General features: G+C 37.8%; 1 protein-coding gene across 2 annotated transcripts; it reads right to left on the reverse strand.

Annotated features, from left to right (window-relative positions):
- Positions 1 to 456: 456 nt before the first annotated feature.
- Positions 457 to 21411, reverse strand: nubp1 (nucleotide binding protein 1 (MinD homolog, E. coli)). Of its 2 annotated transcripts, XM_078951445.1 has the most exons (10): positions 21250 to 21409; positions 20882 to 20986; positions 20195 to 20328; positions 12240 to 12309; positions 9533 to 9564; positions 9359 to 9449; positions 9112 to 9266; positions 2208 to 2318; positions 1007 to 1193; positions 457 to 706 (listed from the first exon to the last, which is right to left on the reverse strand). In XM_078951445.1, exons 1-10 carry the CDS (start codon positions 21347 to 21349, stop codon positions 657 to 659), a joined length of 1035 nt encoding a protein of 344 aa, XP_078807571.1. In that variant the 5' UTR covers positions 21350 to 21409; the 3' UTR covers positions 457 to 656. The 2 variants fall into 2 exon arrangements, with proteins under 2 accessions (XP_078807571.1, XP_023813456.1); XM_023957688.2 differs by lacking the exon at positions 12240 to 12309 and having other exon boundaries at positions 9533 to 9565; positions 21250 to 21411.
- Between the last annotated feature and the right edge of the window lie 2754 nt (positions 21412 to 24165).

Below are 24165 nucleotides of genomic sequence, written 5' to 3' on the forward strand. Positions count from 1 at the left end.
TTAAATACGAAAAATATTACTGTAAGTCAATACGCATATCTGCTGTTTGATCATTTCAGCTTGGAAAAAATGTCAGCCAAAAGAATTCAGTCTCTCTTAGGGGGCGGGGTGCCTGGGCATTGCCGCTCCTTGTCAATTTATTTGGACATTATACAATTGTTTCTTTTTTGTTCCATTACCAAAAAATCTTTAATGTTTTCTTGAGTACTTGCCAAAAAAATCTTGAGCATACACCTGCCTTTGTTCAACAGTGGCTGGGATAGGCTCAAGCAACCCCATGAAACCTGAAAGGATTCAACACGTTTAGATAATGGATGGATCCCCCCCAGTGTACTTCCTTCTAAAAGTATTGACTCAACTTTTAGAAAGAAAATCACATTTTTACAATTTTTAACTTTATTTTAGCTTCTTACATTTCTTATGTTCATGCGCAATGATTGGAAAAAAAAAACAACCTAAAGACTGATATTCTTTTATTGCTCCAATAATACGAATATAATGACAGACTTGCAGTTGCCCAAATGCTTTTGTAGTGACATAAACACCAACATGAATAGTGACCTCAGATCAACTCTGCTGCCTGATCTCTTTTGGGACAAGTCCAGACAAGTTTATGCTGGCATGTAGATGCCACAGGTGTTCCTGTTTTTTCTGGATCAGGTTGTGCTTGGCTCTGTCTGTCTGTTGGAGCAGTAGGTCCGGATGCCTGTCGATAGTCAGAAAAATATAAATTCTTACTTTAGTTATCCTCCCTTATTGTACACAAATCCTGTTCATTTTCACTAGTTAAATCCCTTGATGAAAGCAAAAATTGACACACAGCTTGCTGTTCCTCAATAGCTACCCACTTCCCGTCTTTAAAGGGAATACTTCTTTTTCTTACCCTCCATAAAAGAATGTAATAATATTGTAGTCATCAAAATAAAAACGCACTTTACTGCTGTCCCCCCCACCCCACTGCAGCAGAGCCCACAAAAAAATAAATAGAAAATGGGCATTGCCTTACTCTGCACTATTGTGTGGTAGACTTCAGCAGCTGGCGAGTCAGGGACTTCCCGGAGAAAAGGCCGTCCCTCATCACAGCTCTGAGCTATCCTCGGGTCCAGAGGCAGCTTTCCCAGCAGAGGTAGATTGAGATCAGCGCACATCTTCTCAGCACCGCCGCTGGTTGGAGGGAAAATCTGCGACGTGTTCTAGAAAAACAATGATTATTCAGAGCTCGACTTCAAAGTGCTTTGTTTATTAAAACTAGGATCAATCAAACTATTAATTATAACCAAAAAAAACACACAAACTTCCTCACTTTTAGTTCCTGAAAAAATGATTCTATCGAAAGCTTTCCAACTCTAACAAGATTGTGAAATACTTTTCTCAACGTAAAGACATCTTTGGTTGATTGTCTCACATTTAAGATGATTTACCAATAGAAACAAGTTCTTTCCGCAGCTTATGTGGATGTAAAAGTGTAGAAGTGAAAATGATAAAGGAAAACCTTTCCTGCCCTTAAATGTCTTTTATTAAAAGACCCACTCAGATGAAAACTGGGTTTTTGGTGTTAAACATGTTCTTATGGCATTTTTCTCATGATGTAGGACAAATGTAAAATAAAATTAAGATTAAATTGCATTTCTGAGCATTTCGTTATTCAAATCATTGTGAATCAGGAGCAGTCGAAGAAATTCCATTTAACAGAAAGTTTTTGTGACATAGAAAATATGATGGCTGAGCCACAAGCTCCCTGGTCCGCCCCACTCTGATGCATTCCCTTGTAGACGACTAGATCCCAGTACGTCTTTTTTTTCCCTCGTTTGAGCGGGTATCAGGATCAGAACTGTACCAATGGCAAGCTCCAATATTGCTAGCCATTTTTGCTGGACTGCTCATGTTAGTATGGTGGTATAAGGGGCTGTAAACTAGCTGGAGAGCAAATAAACAAATAGATGATGGGAAGGGGGATTGGCTTGCTTTGGACTGACGGCTCCGCCCACAACTCTGAGGCAAATTGTCTATTGAACTACTGCTGCTTTGCAGATGACTTGTCCTAGAAAACTACACAGCTTTTTTTTGGCAAAAAACAGCAAAAACATAATGAAAAGACAACTGGGAACACTTTAAAAATAGATCAAAGGATGATCGGAGTAGGTCTTTACAGCCAGCCCCCCACTTTTTTTTTCTTTTTCTCTTTGCACGCTGTGTTTTTCAGTAACCTTGCATTTAGGACAGACAAAGCTACTCATGTTCTCCACTACTCCGATGATGGGCAGCTTGACCTTCTGACAAAACCTGATCTCCTTCCGAACATCTTGCAATGACACCTCCTGCAAAAAAAAAAAGACAGAAAAGAAAAAAAATAGATAAAATGCATAAACAACCAGACCATACAAAGAACTGCAGTCTCATTTTTTCCCTTTGAGTTTAGCATGAGCTTGGCACCACAACAACAGCAAAGAATGAGGAAGTACTGCTGCTAGTTTCATTTACAGGAAAAACAAACAAATGATAGCATGTTGATCAAAAGTAGTTGGTCATTGAGAACAAGTAAAACTGGACTGATAACAAGTTGCTTTATTTCCCCTGTAACCAGGAACCATAAAAGCCAAGGCCACAACGCTTAGAGAAGACTAAGGGCGGCCGTGGTGCAGAGGTAGGGCGGTCGACCCATGATCATAAAATTGCAGGTTCGATTCCCGCCTTGCACGCCCATGAGTCGAAGTGTCCTTGGGCAAGACACTGAACCCCACCTTGCCTCTGGTGGTAGGCGGGCGCCTGTGTTTGGCAGCGGAACCGCCACCAGTGTGTGAATGTGTGTGTGACTGGGTGAATGGGTCTGTGACTGTAAAGCGCTTTGTCCTTGTAGGAAGAAAGGCGCTATACAAGTATACGCCATTTACCATTTACAAGCCAAATAGCTTGAAATTCTGTTTGGGTCAATGTCCTCTTTGATGGGCCTAACTAGCAGCAAAATAAATAAATAAAATAAACAAAAACAAAAAACGATCTCTGTCCCTGCCTAACTACAAAAATGTATCAGTTTATTTCCGAGTTACTGTAAGTTTCTACCAGAAACACCTATCTTTATCAAACGCATTACCACAGAAAGTTTACTCGTTCTTCAGCATGCCAAACCAGCCCTGCTGTTTCACCCGCCAACTGTTTAGGATTGTTGGCGTTTTTGAAAGACATTATTTTTACTTTTGGACTGTTTGGAGGTTTAAACTGTGCAACATTTGTAAGGAGCATCCATTTGTAGGATGCAAATAAAAAAGGATTTGACTTTGGCAAAGACGATTCAGCACGAGGCAATAACAAAGTAAAAATGAAGTAGTTTTTAAAACCAAAAGTGATTGTGTTTGTTTTTAATGTTTACATTTGAGTGAGTAGGGATTAACTCGTGACCACGAAGAAGTTTTTCTTTTTTGCAGACATCCGTTTAAAAAAAAATCTCCCTTAAACAGGAAATGTGAGGTTACCTTTGATAAGGACAGAAGACTAAAACACCCTTCAATACGTTCAGTTTAAAAGAATGTATTTTATTAAAGGGTATTGGAGCCACCATTAAAATATATATATTTTTTTTACGAGAATAAAGTACTAAAATTATGAGAGAAGTCATAAAATTATGAGGAAAAAAAAGTCGTAAAATTACTAGAAAAAGTCGTACTTTTCTAAGAATAAAGTTGAAAAAGTGTAAAATTTTCAAGACTAAAGTTGTGAAATTATAACAAATATTCAAATTTTTACTAGTGTGCAACTATGTGTAACAAAGTCAACATTTTTCAAATTAAAGTTCTAGGATGAGAGTTTATGGGACTGAAGTCAGAAATTGATGAGGCAAAAGGCTGGATACCAAGAAAAATATAAACAAAAGGAAAAAAAGAACCAATCTGCTGTTTCCGTCTGAGATGTGAGTCTCCATTATTTATTTCATTATTAGTATAAAGACATAAAACATACTTTGCGGGCATCGTCAGAAGATGATTGTGGATGGAGGCTAACAACCACCAAAATCTTTGAAAACGCATGGCTTTTTCGCTGTAAAATTAAGACTTTTAAATATAATTTTACAGATTAATTCTGGAAAAATTATGACTTTTTCTTATAAAATTACAACTTTATTCTAGTAAAATTACGACTTTTCTCAATTTTACAACATTACAGTCCCTGTAATTGATCACAGGTGAGGCTGTAATCTAGGATTGGGTGCATCATATGACAAGGCGACAAAACCTTTGTCTTGCCAAAATGTGACCTTTCTGTGTTCATTAAATGATCAATCTTTCTTCAGTGAAGCAATTTTATTTTAGTATATTGAACATAATTTGGGAGGGTTTTAGCTTTCATATGAGACATTTCTAAAACCAATGGATTCATTAAAAGTGAGGTTATAGGCTTTTGTTTCTACAAAATGGATAGGCGACAAGAATTTTTTGTCAGGGACTGTATTCCTGTAATTTTATTTAGTTTTTTGTTTTTATGGTGGCCCTAAAACTCCATTGTATGCTTTAGTGGGCTTCTTGTTTCAATTTTTTTCTTTACAGATAATAAACCGGGTAACCAAAAAACAGTTTCTGGAGTTATGATAATGTGTTAATCAAATTTCATATATTTAAATAGTTGTTATCTAATGATATTCAAATGATTTATGAGGTTGAAAACCTGACCTTTTTTTGCATCCCAAACTGGTATAGTGAGATATATACAACAGGGTAAAACGACCAACAAAATTGTGTTCGTTAAATTTAATACTGATGTTAATCCACTGTATATGAAACTTTACGGGTGTTCTGGTAACAATGGAGAGCTGGTTGCTGCATATATTGCAAAACGTTTTTGGTTCGTGGAAACAACTGTTACAGAAAATCGATTTTTGAAGTTGGGCATTTGTTGTTTGTTTGTTGCAGTCAACCTCCTAAATAAATGTGAATCCCACAAAAAACTGTAACTCGTGCAATATCTGAAGCCAATGTGCAATATTAACAATTCCCATGTGCAATATAGTGCAATTTAGAAAAGTTATGTAGCTTTGTACATATGTAAATTTCGAGTTAAACACAATTTTATTGTTCTTTAGAAGATTATTTATTTTTATTGTTAAGGCAGCTGGAGAGCACCGGAAATTTCGTTGTCACAAGTTTCTTGTAACAATGACAATAAAAGCTTTCTGATTTCTGAGCTTTCTGATTCTTATTCTGTTTTATTTCTGTTCTTTCGTTTTTCTTCATTGGCTCTTCTCTGCGCAAAAAAAAGACTTTCCACAAAAATGTTTTTTTTCTTTTTTACTTAGCTAGCATAGTGGTTTCAATGTCGCAGTAATATACTATGTATTACCAGCTGGAGTGGACACCTTAAGGAGGTAATGGATGTACGTAAAACATGTGACCAAGGCAAACATCTCGACATGCATCAAAACTGAATCAAAAATTGATGTGATGGAAAGAAACCAGTGGTTTTTCAAAATAAAGTATCCTTCAGAATCAGATAAACATGACAGAAATAAGGTCAATTATGTATCTTTTTCTGTAAAAAAATGTCAGACTGGTGCTGGTCCATTGTTCAGGGGTTGGGGGCCCCTTATCTGCATGATCGCAATCTTATTTTCATAAAATGCTATCAGTCTTTTAGGCTGTGTGTAATCAGGCTCAGAATTTTTCAAACATGTTGCATGCAAACTGATTTTTGAATGTGTGAAGATATGGAATTACATATCTGACAAAAACTGAAAAACGTAAAGACAACTAAGCGGGCGTATTTAGGAACTGAGTGAGTGAACCTGAAAACCGCGGCAGGCGCAATTCTAACTGAGCAGTTATCTTGCGCGGTCAATTCCTTTTTGCGCGCTCATGTGGATTTGCGCTGAGTGTTAAGGGGGCGTTTTTGTCACTTTTGGGGCAGGAACCTTTCTGGTTGATCTGATTGGCTGAAATTTGCATGTCTTATCGGCAAGGCAGAGGGGCGGGACCTTCATTTTTCAGTGCAGGGGGGGTTAACAGGCGGCTCTTGAGCTGCATGTGGCTCTCTGCCTTTTATCATATTTTCTATATTCAGTACTTTCACAACCATACGGTGAAAGTCTTACATTTTCTCCTAAATGTACAGAGCGGCCCTAATGTGTTGTTGTGTGACTTCGGTAAAGAGGATCTAGGAGAGAACAGCATGAAAACGGTACGGAAAGAGGAGAGGACGTGAAAGAAGACACCCCCCTCCCAATAGTACAAAGGAGCAGATATGTGAATAATGCAGAACAACTTCCTTTTGGAAACCCTGGAAATGCAAAGAGACAAGATTATGAGGCACAGTTTAAACTGCAAGCTATCAGCTACGCGGAGGAACACGGGAATAGAGCAGCTGCAGTTCGGTTAAATTAGATCTTCACAGATTCGGACTTCCTGCGTCAATAACTCCTCTGATAACCTTTCAAATGTGTCAGCAAGTATCTCAATCATTTTGTATTAACACAGAGAGTGAACCGATCATTTTTTTTTCTTTTAATCAGAATTGTTCGTTTCAAGGTGTGAATGCAGACAGAGCAGCGAGCCGGCTGCCAAGGGACCGTCAACAAAGTGCAACCTCTGTGAAACATTCTGTAAAAATCAATAAACTTTTAAAAAGCAAATAAATGTCTATATTTATATGAACTGGAAATGAAGACTCGTCAGCATAGTCATGCTACATTATTATTTATAATACTAAATTTTGTTAGAAAGTCAACCTCTATTTTATAGTTTATAGTTTTTAAAAGTTAATAGAGATATGAATCATAACATGAATGCACAATAGCTCTGAAGATACTAAAGCTTCTGTCACCGAACCTCCTGTACTGACTAATCATGACCTCATTGTCCTACTGCTATAAAGATTATGTCATAATTCACGTTGTTTATTCTTAGGAATTTTTAATATTTAAATATTGATCAGATATGGTCAAAAATGCTCAGTAGCTTTGAAGATGCTGTAGTTACTGACACTAAACTTCCTGTACTGACTAATCATGACCTTATTTTCCTACTACAATAAAGATTATGCAAAAAAAAAATTCTGGCACTTTCAGAGCTTTTCAGGATTTTTGACCGAATCTGATCCATTTGTAAATATGAAAAATTCCTATAAATAAACAAAGTGAACTATTGACATTCTTTATTTTAGTATGACAATAATGTCATGTCAAGTTACTTATAACTTTAGTCATGATTCATATCTATTAAAATTTGAAAAAGTATATCAAACGAGATCAAATAAAGATGGGCCTTCCTACAAAATATGTATTGTAACAAATATATGCTTTATAATAATTTTATGATTTTTTTCTGTGAGATTATTGATTTTTAGACAGTGGTGTTTCACAGTTCACAGAGGTTGCACTTTGTTGACGCTCCCTTGACAGCCGGCTGCTGCATGTCTGCATTAACAGATTGAAGCGAACAATTCTGATTAAAAGGCAAAAAAAACGATCTTTTTTCTTCAGAAATGCATTTGTGGTTCACTCTCTGTGTTGATACAAAAGGATTGAGATATTTGCTGACACATTTGAACGTTTATCAGAAGAGTTATTGAAGCAGGAAGTCCGAATCTGTGAAGATCTTTCTACTTATCGAACAGCTACCAGAGAATTTAAAATAATGAATCCATGGTTCGGAAGTGAGGATGCTGGAAAACCAACTCCGACAAGACAAGAAGACGCAGCAGCAGCTGAGTTTCCGCGGAAAAGGAAAGGTCTGTGTTGGAAGATCGACTCGAGGCTCAGCGCTGCTACTTCCACTTCCAGCAGATGACCGTGAAAAGCTGTCCATCCTCCCCCCTTACCGGGACGCAGCGCCGGCGAGTTACGCCACACTTTGGGACTGCAAGACTTAAACTTGGCCTGAGGTGTCTGCTTTCACTGTTCTTTGGAGCCGCACAGCAAAGAGACAGACTCTGATGATGAGGAAAGGGAAGCCGGCGTGTTTGATAGAGATGTAGTCCAGCTGTTTCAGATGCAGAAGATGAGGACTTTGATGGATTTTAAATTCTGATGGATGACTGAAAAAATAAATCACAACCAACTCAGTTTTGCGCTCGCTGCCTTTTTTTAAACACACACCAGCGTGCATGTTTCACCGGTATGTGTGTTAACGTTAAATACAGAAAAAACACTCAAAACTGAAACGGCCCCGTGTAATCCAGCACTGTTGTAAGGAGAGGAGAGGGTTATGAGAAATAATATGGTTTTAGCTTTGGTACCGAACTGCTTTATTTGTGTGCTTGTGTGTGTCTGGCAGGTCAGTGTATGGTGTGGCTCTTTGACTACCACAGTTAAAAATGTCAGCTCTTTGTGTCAAACTTGTTTGCGCCCCCCCCCCCCACCCTTGTTAGAGGCATTCATAGAAAAAAAACGCGGATGTAACGTGGATTAAAACATTAACGAACGACCCAAAACCAAGGTAAGAAAGTGCAGCGGTTTTTTTTGTGCTCTAAGTTTTTCTCTGTGAAATTCACTGCATTCGTTACCGTTTCAATGCTTTTAATCCAGGTTACAGCCACTGTTCCTTTTCTATTAAAGCCCCAAAATGAAAGTCCCGCCCCACTGCTTGACATGCAAATTTTAGCCAATTAGATCAACCAGAAAGGTTCATGCCCCCAAGTGACAAACACACCCCTGAATACCGCCCCCAAGTGACAAAAACGCCCCCTTAACACTGAGCATAAATCCAGGTGAGGGCGCAAAAGAGAATTGACCGAGCAGGATCACTGCTCAGTTAGGATTTCAGCCGTTCAGTTGTAAAATACGGGGTCGCCTGGTTAGAATTGTGCCAACACGGTTTTAATGTTCACTCACTCAGTTTCAAAATACGCCCGCTTAGTTGTCTTCATGCCCTTTCAGTTATTGGCATTTATGTAATTCCATAGAAGATGTCAGCGAACGAAGCATGCTCGCTTTCCAAGTCACCAGACAGGTACAAACGGTGCAGAGTGACTGATGCAGCCAGCGGTGAGAGGTGAAATTTCCCTTTGCAGATAGTGGTGATCCCCCCAACTGTCAATTTTTCATTTTAAAAGATGAGGCATGTGTCGCCTGCTGACTGCAGCTACGATAGACAAAAGGAAAGCTTTGTGGCAGGGACTGCCTTTCACCACCTGTGGTGTTGTAATGATGACTGCTCCATCAACATGGGTGGAGCTGAGATACTGGACAATTGACAGGTGTTCATCAGAGGTCCCAGGGGGAGTGTCCACAATGAGGTAATCTAGTTCCCCCCAGTCCACATCCCGTAAAAACTGTTTGATCATCCCTAAAAGAAGGAGGGGGAAAAAGTACACTGGGGCTCAGTGTTGGAAAGTCTGGAAGATGCAACACAAAAGTCGTACATGTGTTTGAACTCACCGTTCTTCTTTGGACCCCTCCAGATCACAGCGTCATCAGGGCTGCTGAGGAGGAAACCGATGGACATGATTGCCAAGTTGTCCTCCACATACTGCAAACACAACCAGACACTATAAATCCAGAAATACTGATTTCTTAAAAACACTTCAGCAAATGTAAAAATGTTAGACTCACCACAGGAGACCAGCCATTCCCACTTTGGTGAACCTGTATCAGTCATAAACATAGACGACACTTTAGTTGTTTAAAACGATAAAGAATTTTTCAAAGTAAAAAATTCAAAAGGGTGCTGGTAGAAATTAGAATACTGTTGGTCAAGGAGAGGAGGAAGGTGAGTTCAAAGAAAGAGAGAAGAGGAAAGTCATAAATGCTGGATTGAGACTAGGGACTCTGAAAAATAAATAAATAAATAAATAAATTTACTAGAATAAAGTAATAAAATATGAGAGAAGTCCTAGTTATGAGAAAAGGTCATAAAATTACTAGAAAAAATTCATACTTTTACGAGAATGAAGCTGTTATAAGAATAAAAGTGTAAAATTTACAAGACTAAAGTTGTGAAATTATGAGGAATAGTCAATTTTTACGAGACAAAACCCATTGAATTGTGTGTAACAAAGTCAATATTTTATAAATTAAAGTTCTAGAATGAGAATCTATGGGACCGAAGTCAGAAATTGATGAGGCAAAAGGCTGTATACCAAGAAAAATATAAACAGAAAAAAAAAAAACAATCTTGTTATTTTATCATAAGTATAAAAACATTAAATACAATTTGCAGGCATCTTCAGAAGATGATTGTGGATGGAGGCTAACAACCACTAAAATCTTTGAAAAAGCATGTCTTTTTCATTGTAAAATTACGAGATTTTAATATAATTTACAGATTAATTCTTGAAAAATTATGACTTTTTCTAATAAAGTTACAAATTTATTCTAGTAAAATTACGACTTTTCTCAATGATCTATGAGGTTGAAACCTGACCTTGACCTTAGAAAAAAGCTGAGTCAAGGCAAGAGGTCTAGAAGAAGACCTAAGACGAGGTTTATGGATGCAGTGAACAAAGACATGAAGGTAGTTGGTGTTTAGAGTAGGGCAGTGCTTCTCCAATAGTGGGGTGATGCGATGCCGGGGGTGTGCACAGTAGTAGCAGTTTTAGGCACAGGTAATATTGCTCGGGGCGCAAAAGGGGAGCTGCGGTGACAGCGGCTCAGTGCTTGGATAAAAAAATCTGCGCCACTGTTGGTTTCCTATTATCTGTTATATGACAGAGTTTGTAACAGCCTGAAACCTGTGAACTGCCATCTCTGCAGCTGCGCGCTCCTGTCTCACGCGGCTCACGTGTGTGAGAAAGAAAGGGGAGGGGTAGTGGGCTCAGGCTGCCTCTGTTGCGCGACACCAGGATCATAGCGTGCCTTTAGATGACTCAGCTCATGCGAATAATGTAACAACTATTGTAGACATTTTGATGACGTATCTTTATTTTCCATAAATGTATTCTTTGTCTCCCTGTGGTTTAGTTGGTGTTAGTATTTGACATAAAGACAGCAGGTAATGCAGGAAAACAGCAGCACTTTAAGAGATCATAAAAGAAAAAAACGATCATTTAGAAAAAAAAATCAGCACGTTTTTTTAACCTATTTCTTCAGACTAAAAACGTTAAATATATTGGTGCTGCTGTGTTAATGTTTCAGATCATTTATTGAAATTTAATATTATTTATTGACTGAAATATTTTTCTCAGCATCAAATGGTTCAGTTGGTCAAAATATTTCTAGTTTATATAAGGAATGACAAATTTTTTATTATTATTTCAGGCACTTAAAGCTTTTTTTCTGTTTTATACTATAACAGGGTTTTTGTGTGGGTAAATAAAGTTAATGTTTATTGAAAGTGGATTTATGATGCGTTTTTCTTTTGTTAATGTCAAAAGATACAATTTTAGGTATTACTACACAATTTTTATAGATACTTACCTAATATATTGTCACTGTAGCAAGTGTGTGTGGGGTGGGGGTAAGTGGGGGACGCGAATTTTTTTTTCTTTTTCCTAGGGAGGGCCTTGCAAAAAATAATTCAGAAGCACTGGAGTAGGGGATGCAGAAGACAGGGTTAGATGGGGGGAGATAATTCAATGTGCCAACCCCTGAAGGAAAAATCCAAAAAGGAAAAGAATAATATTGTAGATAAATGTTCCGTTTTGTGCTTAAATGTTAAGTATGGTACCTAAATGTTAAATATAGTACTTGAATGTTACATATTTTATCTAAATGTTATGTATGTTACCTAAATGATATGCATTGTAGATGAATGTAAAATTTGTACATGAATGCTACGTATTGTGGCTTAATGTTATTTATTGAACCTAAATGTTATGTATAGACGAGAGAGTAACATCTGCTTGGAAGAGTACAGCACGTTTCTGAGAGATCAAAAAAGAAAAGAAAAAGAACGATCAATGCTAGGTGTTACGAGGAGAGATCAAGTCAGGAACGAAGACTTAAGATCAAGAACAGGGGTGAAGGATGTCATCGAGAAAGTGATTGAAGCCAAAGGCAAGTGGGCAGGACATGTAGCCCGAATGAAGAACCACGAATGGGCTAAGAAAACAACAGAATGGACTCCGTGGGACAGGAAGAGAAGAAGGGGAAGACCGAAGAAAAGATGGAGAGATGATATCGAGCAGAAGGCAGGCAGCACGTGGACCCAGAGTGCCCAAAACCGTGATGAGTGGAGTAAGATGTGGAGGCCACCCGCCAGCAGTGGCGTGACAGGCTGCTGATGATGATGATGATGAAATGTTATGTATTGTAACTAAATGTTATGAATTGTACCTAAATATTATGATTGTACAAAAAAGTTACATATGGAAAGAACTTTCCTGTTCTCCCTCTAAACCCATGATCCTGGGAATGGATGGACCACAAATATCCACATCCAGCAGCGCTACCTAAAAACAAGATAAAAAATTATTAAATTACATCTAATGTGACTAAATTTATGCCATTTTTCAAAGTCATACAAAATCAGCAAATATTTGAATATCGTCTGATTAAAAAGCGTCGACATATGTAGGCAGAACGTTGTTTTTGCTTAGAAAACCTATGTTAAACTAACTTTTTGGTCTTGTAGAATCAAGTTTTTTAGTAGACATAAGGATTAAAAAAACAAAACAATCTGCATCATTCTTGCCCACCTTTGTTGAGATCAGTATTGACTGTAAAAAAAAACAATCCATTACTGTGCCTGGCAAATTTGTTCAGTTTTCATTCCAACTGACAATTTAAAACATCAACAGATTTAATGTGTTTAACCCTAGTTACAACCTGTATGTTTTAGCTCATGAACATATTGTATAAAATCACATCCTGATTAATTGGCAAAATTGCAGAACTGGTTTAAAGATCCTCCTTATGGCTCTTATCTTACCCATCTTTCAGATATTTTACCATGCAGACCCTCTAAAAGTCTCGGAACCTCAGTTTCTGGTTTGTAATAATTTCCACAGTGGGAACCTAAAATGCACTTAACTGTGGAATGGTCGCCTAATGACCTATGAGCTTCTCCTCTTGAGTTTTTTTTCTCATTAGAATCTTATTTAATTTTTATGCAATAAAGATCAGCACTGTCAATTCAGCATAAAATATATTTCATATACTACATAAAATATACATTTATATTATCTACAGGAAAAAGAACAGAAAAAAGATGCGCAGACCATCTCTCAGGCGCTTTTTATTTTGGGTGACCCATCACCATTTGATAACCTTCCTTTGAATTATGCTGAATGGGTCCAGAAAGCTTTAATGTTGGGTCATAAACACATTTTTTCTGCAGTAGAAGTCCCCCTTTTTCCTTGTGGAACAACCACCTTGGTAAACTAGCTGAACTGGAAGGTCTTTCTTACAAACTGGTAGATAACATGGATAACTTCCATTTGAAATAGGACAACTTAATTTCTTTTTGTGCATGCTTTGTTTTCTGTGGGGTGGCAAGACTGTATTTGAATTTTCTTATAATACACTCATTGCTCTCGCTTGGTGACTTCTGTTTTTTTTTTCAAATACTTTTTTTTCCATGTTGTGCTCTTTAACACATTTAAACTGTAAATGCTTGTGAATTAGAATTGCCATTGGCTATTGTCACATGAGGCAAAGACGCGACCCACCCAGTCCCTAGAGTTTTTTTGATTCAATGGTTGACGGGTGTTTCCTGAAGTAAGGCAATATAGGCTTTTGTAAATTTAATAAATGTCATTATCTTCCTTCTCTTAATTGGGTGGTTGAAGAAGCAATAAAAGAAAAAACATTCAAAGGGCCCTGTTGGTTTGTGAGCATCTCAGGTTAAGCATAGAACATTAAAATAAAGAACAATGTAAATGAGATCTGATTTAATCGCTGAGTGCCAAGTAAATGACCTGATAATAATAATAGGAACAAAATCTAAACAAAAAACAAAAAACAAAAAAGTATTCTTAGAAGTTCAATTACTTTAAACTTTAGATTTTGGGAAATTTATTTCAACTCTGTGCAAATATAGCTCAACAAAACCAAAAACCTTGTGGGCATTGATTGCAGCCAATGTAACAGATGTAACGAGAGCAGTCACACAGCAGCAGGAAAATAACTAACATAAAGCCTAACACAGCATTAAGTCCTAAAAAATAAAAAAACACCCATTACCACAATCAGTCGGTCTAGGTTTCTATCTTTTTATTTTATTTTCTTTTACACATTTAGCTTTTTAATAATACCTGTTAGGGTTGTGCCGATGGACGATATCATCGTCCATCGTGATGGGTGACTGACATCCCGATGGAGAGACCACCATCGTGATGCCACGCCCCCGCCACGTTGCGCGTCGACACCATAAGCCGCGGTTACATGTACAAAATATCCTGATGGGATCAATGGTCGGATTAGAATCCAACCGTGTACATGGGCCCAGAAAAATGTTTTCAGAATATAAAAACGTTCACTAAGGTCACAATTTCGGTCGGAATAAATCATTCGCACACGCGCAGTATTCGCACATGCGCAGTTTGAAAACCGGAAGAGGATACAACTTCCGCCGAGCGGCTTTTTTTCCAAACTTTATTGAAGGTAACAATTCAATACAAAACGATAACAGCGCCGAGCGGCTATATACATTGACATGTCAGCTCGGTAAAATACGAGACGATCTTCTAAACGTGCTTTTAATAATGTTACGGTTATTATGAAACACATGTTCGCTCATCATTTGAATTTTAATCCGTGTGGTCAGTGCTTTTTCTGAACGTAGCCAGGATTAGCAGTATGCTAACACACGGGCTAACAACATTAGCTTTGGAGCTACGGGACGGATCGCAGTCTTAAATCTCCCACACATACCGCTCATGTACCCCCCCCCCCCTTCCCATCAAACATAAAGCTGTAAATCCGCCCTCCGCCGGTCCACTTCGCTAGTTAAGTGCGGGAGCGGACTACTTTTCTATTTTGCTTGTTACTTTTTCTGTTAAAGTCACTTCCCTCAGTTTATACTGGATCATCGCGGATTAACCATTAGTTGGGAAATAAAATGAAAAAGCAAAATAACGAATAGCAGTTATATAGGAACGAAAAATGTAAAAATACCCCCCCCCCCCCCCCCCGACGATGTCATCGTCCATCCCGATGGTTGACAGCAAACATCGTCAACGGCCAAATTAGGGGACATCGCCCAACCCTAATACCTGTTCATTTCCACCGTTACTTTACTTTGTTACGATTCTACTGAAATTGAAATTGCTTATTTCTTCTTTTTCATTTATATTTATATTTTTTGTATTTATAAATTATGTGTGGTGGTATTTTATTGCCCTTGGGTTATGTAAATCAGACTGTATTAAATATGTTTGTATGAAAAGTGGTTTATAATTAAATTTCATTGTTCAAAAAGCCTTTGCATATGTATCTTATTTAATGTGACATTAAGATGAAATTAAATCTAAATAATTTTAATAAAATGTTTGCTTTAATTATCTAATAATCTAAAAATATCATTATAGACTTCATAACTACAAAACATGTAATAGGTTTATATTAATAGATTAAATTAAAAGAACTTAGGTTGATTAAAGCATTCTATATACAAAAAAAACTTATATCAAAATATTGATAACGTTATTTTTTTCTTCTTCTTACAATTCTTAAAATCTCTAAAACAAAAATCAATCTGATGAAAGCAGATGAGCCCTTAGTTGGCAATGACAGCCAGAAGTCTTGAACTCATGGACATCACCAGATGCTGGGTTTTCTCCTTCTGAATGCTCTGCCAGGCCTTTACTGCGGCTCTTTCATCCTTGTGCTGCGCTTGCGCCAGAGCGCCCCGACTATCTTGTCAACCTGCTGCTATGATGACTGTATTTTGCGCTCTCTGTGTAGAATACACTGAGGAGCGCGGGGAAAAACAACTCTCAGCTGCAGAGGATATGAACAGGTGAACAGGTAGAGAGGCAGAGGAGGAGCTTTGGCTTCAAACTCTGTCAGAGAGATGGAGATACGGGCATCAGTATAAGACGCAGCTTTCACTGCGGGGGTTGAAGCAGAGACTTTCTCTGGGATGATCTTATGAACTCAAACATGGAAACGTGAAGTAGGAATCTTCAAAATAATAAACCTGATGTCTCCACAGTCTCCGTGTCTAACATGCATTGATATACACACCGCTCCATGTGGCGATCAGATGATTACTTTAGCTGGTAGCTCCGCCCACACGCAGCAGCGGTATCGAGCTTTAAAGCACACAATTTCTAAGAGGCAGTGGGGCGTTGCACACCCCCAACAACAGGTTAGATGACAGAGCCCGGTCCATTAAGTGTCTCTGCCGTTCACGGAGCTTCAGTACATAGAACTCCTATATTTATGAGGGAAAAAACCTGCCGAACCAACCCTAAAACCGCTCAAAGCCATTTTTACCCGCAAATTTAGAACCAAAAGCGCCCCATCTGGCTACTCCAGCTTCTCTCGTAGATAAAACGTGCTCCCTTCACAGCTCACTGTGACGTTACTTTCTGTAAGCGTAGGTAGCCGGCTAGCCGCTCAGCCCAGTGGAAATTTCAGAATGAAAGCATTTCAATTGCAGCTTTACTTGCATTGTGAGTTAATGTGTTGTGTTGTGAGTGAGTTAATGTGTTGTGAGTTATTGTGTTGTGTTGTGAGTTAATGTATTGTGTGGTAAGTTAATGTGTTGTGAGTTAATGTGTTGAGGTAAGTTATTGTGTTGTCTAAGTTAATGTTTTGTGTTGTGACCCTTCTGGGCCACCGTAGAATTGCCCACACTTCCCCATGCAATAGCATGGAAATCAATTGTTCAATTACTTACAAGTCCATGAAATGAAGGGATTGTGGTTAAAAAAAGGCCTTTAGTTTTTCACATTTGTATGCAATCTTTTTGTTCAACCCATGAAATAAAATCTGAAAGTCTGCATTCAATGGCATTTGAGTTGTGGTATTTAAAATATACTGTGGTAATGTACAGAAATTAAATAAGAAAAATTGTGTCTGTCCAAATATTTATGGCCCTGACTGTATGTTTTTCACATAAGAACAATTGGGAGAAGAAAAGAGGCTTAGAGTGGGTATATACCGTATTTTCCGGACTATGAGCCGCTACTTTTGTGACGAACTTACAACCCTGCGGCTTATTCAATGACGCAGCTAGTTTTGGCTTTTATTTAATGGCCGCAAGGAACGCTCCGACAGTCTCAGAGGGGAGACTGCCTGCATTGTTCTGTGTCAAGCAACAAGCGCGATTGCTTTCACACTCACACAAGCAGCCAGACAGCATGGATCTCAATTCAGCTCTTAGACACTACAGTCATGGTGCAATAAAAGAAACACCCATGCTCAGCCGCATCCCACAATCCTTTGGTGCCATTAGACACAACGTGCACATGACCGCCACTACAATATGACGCAGCTTTCAAGTAAAAAGGAATCGTTAAAAGCAGTGTGAAAAAAATCCACCATCACCAACGGGTTTGGAAAAGCCAGTCTGCTGCATGCCAGAAGTGTCCTTCACTGTTGTGGAAGGAAATTTCTGGCAACGAGGCGCGCCCGCCGCGTAGAGCACGTGCCGCGCGCTCTTAAAAGTCACTGCTGCTCTCTTTTAATGGTATGTTTTTTCATCCAGCCCCGTTATTTCCACATTGCTGCCGTGTTACTGTCGTGTCACAGGCGGAAGGAGGGGAGAGCTGCTCTCGCGTTCCGCTGCAGCTCCCTGCTCCTTCTTAAACACGCGCGCGGTTTCAGCACATATACATCCTCAATCTACAACAGAGTGTGGCGAACCCGGGGTTAGCCCCGCCTTAAACCCTTAAGACTCATGGGAAGTGGGGAATTTGAGTATGAATTTTCTCACCATTACTGAGGGAGCTGTTAGCTGATGTCCGCTCCATGCTGTTAGGCAGATGTGGGTGTGTTCAAATAAATAGGCTAAACTACTGGTTACTCCTCCCACTCTGAGACTGCCGTGGTCTAACTGTGTTCGGGACAAGCTAATTAGTGAGGCACCAGTGGAATCTTCTTAACATGCAGCTTGTATACAAATTCGTCTTGTGTATGAAAAAAGTAGTTAATCCTCATTAAATTGGGAGGGTGCGGCTTGTAATCAGGTGCGCTCTATAGCCCGAAAATTACGGTACCTGCTTTATTGTAAGTATCCATATACATGATGAAGTTTGGAGATAAATTACATTAATTGAATCTTACCTAGTCATATTTTCTTAGTTAAAACTTAAAGTCCAGCTCATTAGACCAAAGTAGTATTTTTTTGTAAAATTATACATACAATAGACAGGAGAGAATAATATGAGACATTAGCTGACTCTTTAATTTAAACTTTAGCAGGAAGACTAAAAAGTCTTGTTGCAAAATATATTTATATTTCTTCTTTTATTAGCCAAACACTTCCATATTTTAAAACATTTCTAATAATTACTCTAATAAATCTTTCCTTTGGAACTCTTTTTATTATGGGCTCATCTCGTCTCACCTTCATTTAGTAGAAATCCTCACTTTATTATTTTCGTGTAGTTATTAAGTTTACAACTTTTTTTAAATTAATAATGTGTGCTATTTTGCTTTACTTTAAGCATAATATACACACTCATGGCCACTTTATTAGGCACATCTGTCCAAGTGCTCTTTAACGTAAACTACTAATCAACGAATCACATGGAAGCAACTCAGTGCATTTAGGTATGTGCAGACGCGTCCAAAGGTTTTGAGAATTACATAAATATTGGAAAAGTTGCTGCTTAAGTTTTTATAATAGCAATTTGCATATAGTCCAGAATGTTTTGAAGAGTGATTAGATGAATTGCATAGTCCATCTTTTCCGTAAAAATTAACTTAATCCCAAAAAACTTTCCACTGAATTTCATTGCTGTCATTAAAGGACCTGCTAAGAACATTTCAGTAATCATCTGGTTAACTCAGGTGAGAATGCTGAGGAGCATGGCAGCAGGCAGGTATGAGCCATCTGCACATACAGTGCATATATATATATATATATATATATATATATATATATATATATATATACAGTGCATATATATATATATTTTACAGCCCAAAAGTTTTGACACACCTTATTCAAAGAGTTTTCTTCATTTGCATGACTATGAAAATTGTAGAGTCACCCTGAAGGCATCAAAACTATGAATTAACACATGTGGAATTATATACATAACAAAAAAGTGTGAAACAACTGAAAATATGTCATATTCTAAGTCCTTCAAAGTAATCACCTTTTGCTTTGATTACTGCTTTGCGCACTCTTGCATTCTCTTGATGAGCTTCAAGAGGTGGTCACCTGAAATGGTCTTCCAACAGTCTTGAAGTAGTACCCAGAGATGCTTAGCACTTGTTGGCCCTTTTGCCTTCACCCTGCGGTCCAGCTCACCCCAAACCATCTCGATTGGGTTCAGGTCCGGTGACTGTGGAGGCCAGGTCATCTGATCTGATTCTCACAGCCTCCTTTTAACAGTTGTTGTAGCGATGTGTCTGCTGCTAGAACTCTGTGTGCCATTGACCTGCTCTCTAATCTGAGCTGCTGTTAACCTGCGATTTCTGAGGCTGGTGACTCGGATGAATTTATCCTCCGCAGCAGAGGGGACTCTTGGTCTTCCTTTCCTGGGGCGGTATGCATGTGAGCCATTTTCTTTGTAGCGCTTGATGGTTTTTGTGACTGCACTTGGGGACACTTTCAAAGTTTTCCCAATTTTCCTGACTGGCCTTCATTTCTTAAAGTAATAATGGCCACTCGTTTTTCTGTACTTAGCTGCTTTTTTTTTGCCATAATACAAATTCTAACAGTCTAGTCAGTAGGACTATCAGCTGTGTATCCACCTGACTTCTGCACAACACAACTGATGGTCCTAACCCTATTTATAAGGCAAGAAATCACACTTATTAAACCTGACAGGGCACACCTGTAAAGTGAAAAACATTTCAGGTGACCACCTCTTGAACTCATCAAGAGAATTCCAAGAGTCTGCAAAGCAGCAATCAAATCAAAAAGCGGCTACTATGAAGAACCTACAATATGACACATTTTCAGTTGTTTCACACTTTTTTATTTATATAATTCCACATGTGTTAATTCACAGTTTTGATGCCTTCAGTGTGACTCTACAATTTTCATAATCATGAAAATAAAGAAAGCTCTTTGAATGAGAATGTGTAACCAAACTTTTGGTCTGTATTGTATATGGACATAGTTTACTCTGAAAGGGTTATGAAAAGCTTTGCATAGGCCCTTTAAGTAACTATCACTAGAAATATAAATAAAAAAAACAAATCAAAGATTACCTCCTTGGTGCCGTCGCTTGCCAGGGCTCGGGCCAGTTGAGCACTAAATGTACTCTTCCCCACGCCTCCCTTCCCAGACAACACAAGGATCTTGTGTTTGACACTTGAAAGCTTCTCTCCTATTTCTCCGATAGCTGAGATGAGTCAGGGCAGAAATAAATGGTTGGGGTGAATAATTTTAATTCCACTGCTAATCTTGTGGTGTAGATAATTTTTGAGTTCGGTGAAGTTAGAAAGATATTCACAGATTCGGACTTCCGGCCTCAATAACTCTTCTGATAAATGTTCAAATGTGACAGCAAGTACCTAAATCCTTTTGTATTAACCCAGAGAGTGAACTACAAATGCATTTCAAAGGAAAAAAGATCGTTTTTTTGCCTTTTGATCAAAATTGTTCTCTTCGAGGTGTATATGCAGGCAGCGAGGCGGCTCCCAAGGGACCGTCAACAAAGTGCAACCTCTGTGCCTTTTGATCAAAAGGCAAAAAACGATATATTTTCTTTTGAAATACATTTGTAGTTCACTCTCTGGGTTAATACAAAAGGATTTAGATACTTGCTGTCACATTTGAACGTTTATCAGAAGAGTTATATTGAGGCCGGAAGTCCGAATCTGTGAATATATTTCTAACTTTACCGAACTTAATTTTTGTATTTATTTAAAGATTAAGTTAAGATATCATATTACCAGGGTCGGGTTTTTTTCCGGCTCCAGAGGCGCACAGCTTCTGGTTGGGACAGCCCTGACATGATGCAGCCTTTCCTGCTTGTTCACTCGCAGTTCCTGGGCAGTCTAGAAAAGTATCAAAACCCAGCATGCTCGTATTTATAAATACATACCAACTCAAAATCTAAATGGGTTTTGGTTTGGACGGTCAGCCATGATTGATACACACAGGAAGAAACTGCGCTATTTTGTAATTTTATGCTCATGTTTTCACAACATCTTAGATAGCATTTCTATTCTTATCAATGCAGAGAAATACTGACGCTTTCAAAAAGTTAAAAACAAATTTAAAGTAAAAATAAACAAAAAACGTTGAAACTAAAGCTTACGTTTTGGTGCATTATCCGGCGTGTCAGACATGTTTGTTTGTGCCTTACTCCTTCTTCTTCTTCGGCGGGAGGCACCAACGCCAAGGTGCAGTACCGCCATCTACTGTGTTGGAGTGTTAGTCGGAGGGTTGTGTCCCATTCCCAAAGTTTTTTTTCTTCTTCAAAAAACTTCGCGAATCGAATCAATGTGGCCAAGTAAGCAGATCACAGGAAGCCATGCAGGATTCTGTCCAGTAGAGGGCAGTGTTTACACTGAAGAAAAATGCCTCTTACTTGAGGAAAGTTGGGAAATCAAGAAGATGGGAACATTGTTACAATATCAAGAAGTTTGGGGTTAAATCATTTTTAAATTCCCATTAAATCATATTTTTTAACAAAACATAAAGTTTATTTTTCAAATAAACTATGCACCTGTACGTACCTGTATGTTTTTTTGTTTTTGGTGTGAACTTCATTAGTTATTACTGTAATTTGAAAAAATTTGTAATGTTTTTTTACAGTTTACATGTTTTGCAGACCGCATGTTTTTTTTACACTTTTGCAGTTGTATTTATTTAATATTTATTTCTTTATTTAATAAGAATCTCATTTTTGATAATAATTTTTCATAATAATTTTAGTAATATTTTTAATTATCTAATATAAATGTAATTTGTGATGTCCTTTATTGATGTTATATTATATAGATTATTTCTGAATGTCTTGTTGCTGCCACAGATAAATGAAATTTCCCCTTTGTGGGATTAATAAAGTCATCTATCGATCTATCTATCTATCTATCTATCTATCTATCTATCTATCTATCTATCTATCTATCTATCTATCTATCTATCTATCTATCTATCTATCTATCTATCTATCTATCTATCTATCTATCTATCTATCTATCTATCTATCTATCTATCTATCTATCTAAAACAAAGCATGGAAACTCAGCCCCTTCTTTTGTAAAATACTTCCTGCATGTTGAACAGTGATGTATGTGTGTAGTTTAAGGATTTGTGTCCATTTGCTGTGTCATTTAGTATGTGTGTGTATATCAGAGACTGTTTATGTGATATTTCTTGCTGTTTTCCCTCATTTGTCACACAAATCGTTAACCACCTTTGCACTCCAGTGCTCTTGAACTTATTACTGTTTCCTATTGTACCTTCATCCAAGAGGCTGTAAAACAAGTAATACATACAGAAAAAGTTAACTTTTTATTCAAACTTTACAAATTACATTAAATAATAGTACATTATGTAATAATTTTATTTTGCTGAGTTACATCTTTTGAGTTTGAGAGCAACAGGTCAGGCTTGTAATGGCTGATGGTTTCTTTCTCTTCCCCTTTCTGTCCCGATTTGACTGTCTCTTCATATCCTTTAGTAGAAGTGCGTTGAACTTCCTCAAGCAAAAATGGAATGTTTTTATTTGAACCAACTTGGTGTGAATAAATGCAAATTGTGTTATTAAAAGACCCACTCCGATCATCTTTTGATTTATTTTTAAAGCGTTCCCAGTAGTCTTTTATTTATGATTATGCAGGTTTTAGCCAAAAATAAAAAAGTGTGCCGTTTTCTAGGACAGTTTCTGCAGAGCGGCAGTAGGTAATTAAAATTTTGCCTCCGAGTCATGGGCAGGACTGTTGGCATTGAGTGACCCCACACCCCCTTCCCGTCACCCGTAATTGAGCTCTCTGTTCACAGGCTCTCCTGCAAGCTTACAGCTTACCTTTCCTGCCACCTAATATTACCAATACAACAAAACTAGTGAGCAATATTGCTATACAGCCATACAGTTCAGAGCCAGCTCAGACGAGGGAAATGAGGATGTACATCTATCTATTTGTCTACAAGTGGAGTAGGGACCTTATGGCCCACCCAACATATTTTCTGTGTAACAAATATGCTCTTTTTCAAACTTTTTTTCCTAACATTTTTTGTTATCAGAAATGCAGTTTTTAGCTCAATTTTCTTTACATATATCCTCCATCATTAGAAAAATGACTCAAGAACAGATTTTTTCATTGGAGTGGTTCTTTAAATACTTGAATCCCAAAGTGCTGACTATTGTGTTTTGCTAGTTTTCAATTGAAAAAACTGTTTTTCTTATTTGTTCATGGAAAATATTGTTGTAAACTTGTGTATTGAATAAAGCTTGAAAACATACATCTACTTAAAGGTTTGAATACCTTTTCTGTGCATGTTTAAGAAACTATTGAAATCAGACAATCAGATGATGAACATTCTGCTAATTCAGCACCAGGCAAACACACACAGAGTAATTGACTTGGGTCAGATTCAGGTTACTGTTATTCAACAGAAAAATGTTCAACTTCAACAGAGATTCTAAGGGTCAGCTGAGGAGGACTTTTGTGTGTTTAGGAGCGTCACACAAAGGAGGCAGTTTATGAGAGATTACTGGACAAAAATCTCAGAATTGAAAATCAGTTAGTGGGGGACAGTGTAGCATTTGTTTTGGGTCAAATAAAAAAACTATTTTTTCTTATCTTTGAACTGTTTTATTTGACCAATAAACTGCTGCTGTTGTTGTTACTATGGGCCATTTTAAAAAAGTCAGCTTGGATTAAAAAAGTATATTTGAAGAATAATTTTAAGTTCCAATATTTTTAGGTTCCATGATAGGTAACAGCTTGAAGGGCGGAGCAAAAAAAAAAGGGGGGGGGGGGCAGCTGCCCCTCCAGAAAAAAGCTTTGTCCCAGTCAATATTAGAGTCTATATTTGTATAACTATTCACAAAGACTAAAAAATCCTCAATACAAGCTTCTTTAAGCATTGGTAAAAGCACCTCAACTAACAGATCTGCTGTTTTAAAATTAATAAAAATAATAAAACAGTTTGTTTCAGTCTTTTCATTACTAATGACCATTCACTCTGCTGTTTTCAACTGCCACCTTTTCAAAATCTTCTG

The sequence above is a fragment of the Oryzias latipes genome, chromosome 8 (assembly GCF_053564925.1).
Source record: "Oryzias latipes strain Hd-rR chromosome 8, Olatipes_Hd-rR_3.1".
Lineage (NCBI taxonomy): Eukaryota > Metazoa > Chordata > Actinopteri > Beloniformes > Adrianichthyidae > Oryzias > Oryzias latipes.

What these genes read in the sequence shown, in the direction of transcription:
- nubp1 (XM_078951445.1), bottom strand. Translation starts at nt 21,349, where the DNA reads ATGGCGGTACTGCACCTTGGCGTTGGTGCCTCCCGCCGAAGAAGAAGA. An exon ending in CGGAAAAAAACCCGACCCTG is followed by an intron (nt 20,329 to 20,881) that starts GTAATATGATAT and finishes GACTCATCTCAG; the next exon opens with CTATCGGAGAAATAGGAGAG. An exon ending in GAGGGGTCCAAAGAAGAACG is followed by an intron (nt 9,267 to 9,358) that starts GTGAGTTCAAAC and finishes TCCTTCTTTTAG; the next exon opens with GGATGATCAAACAGTTTTTA.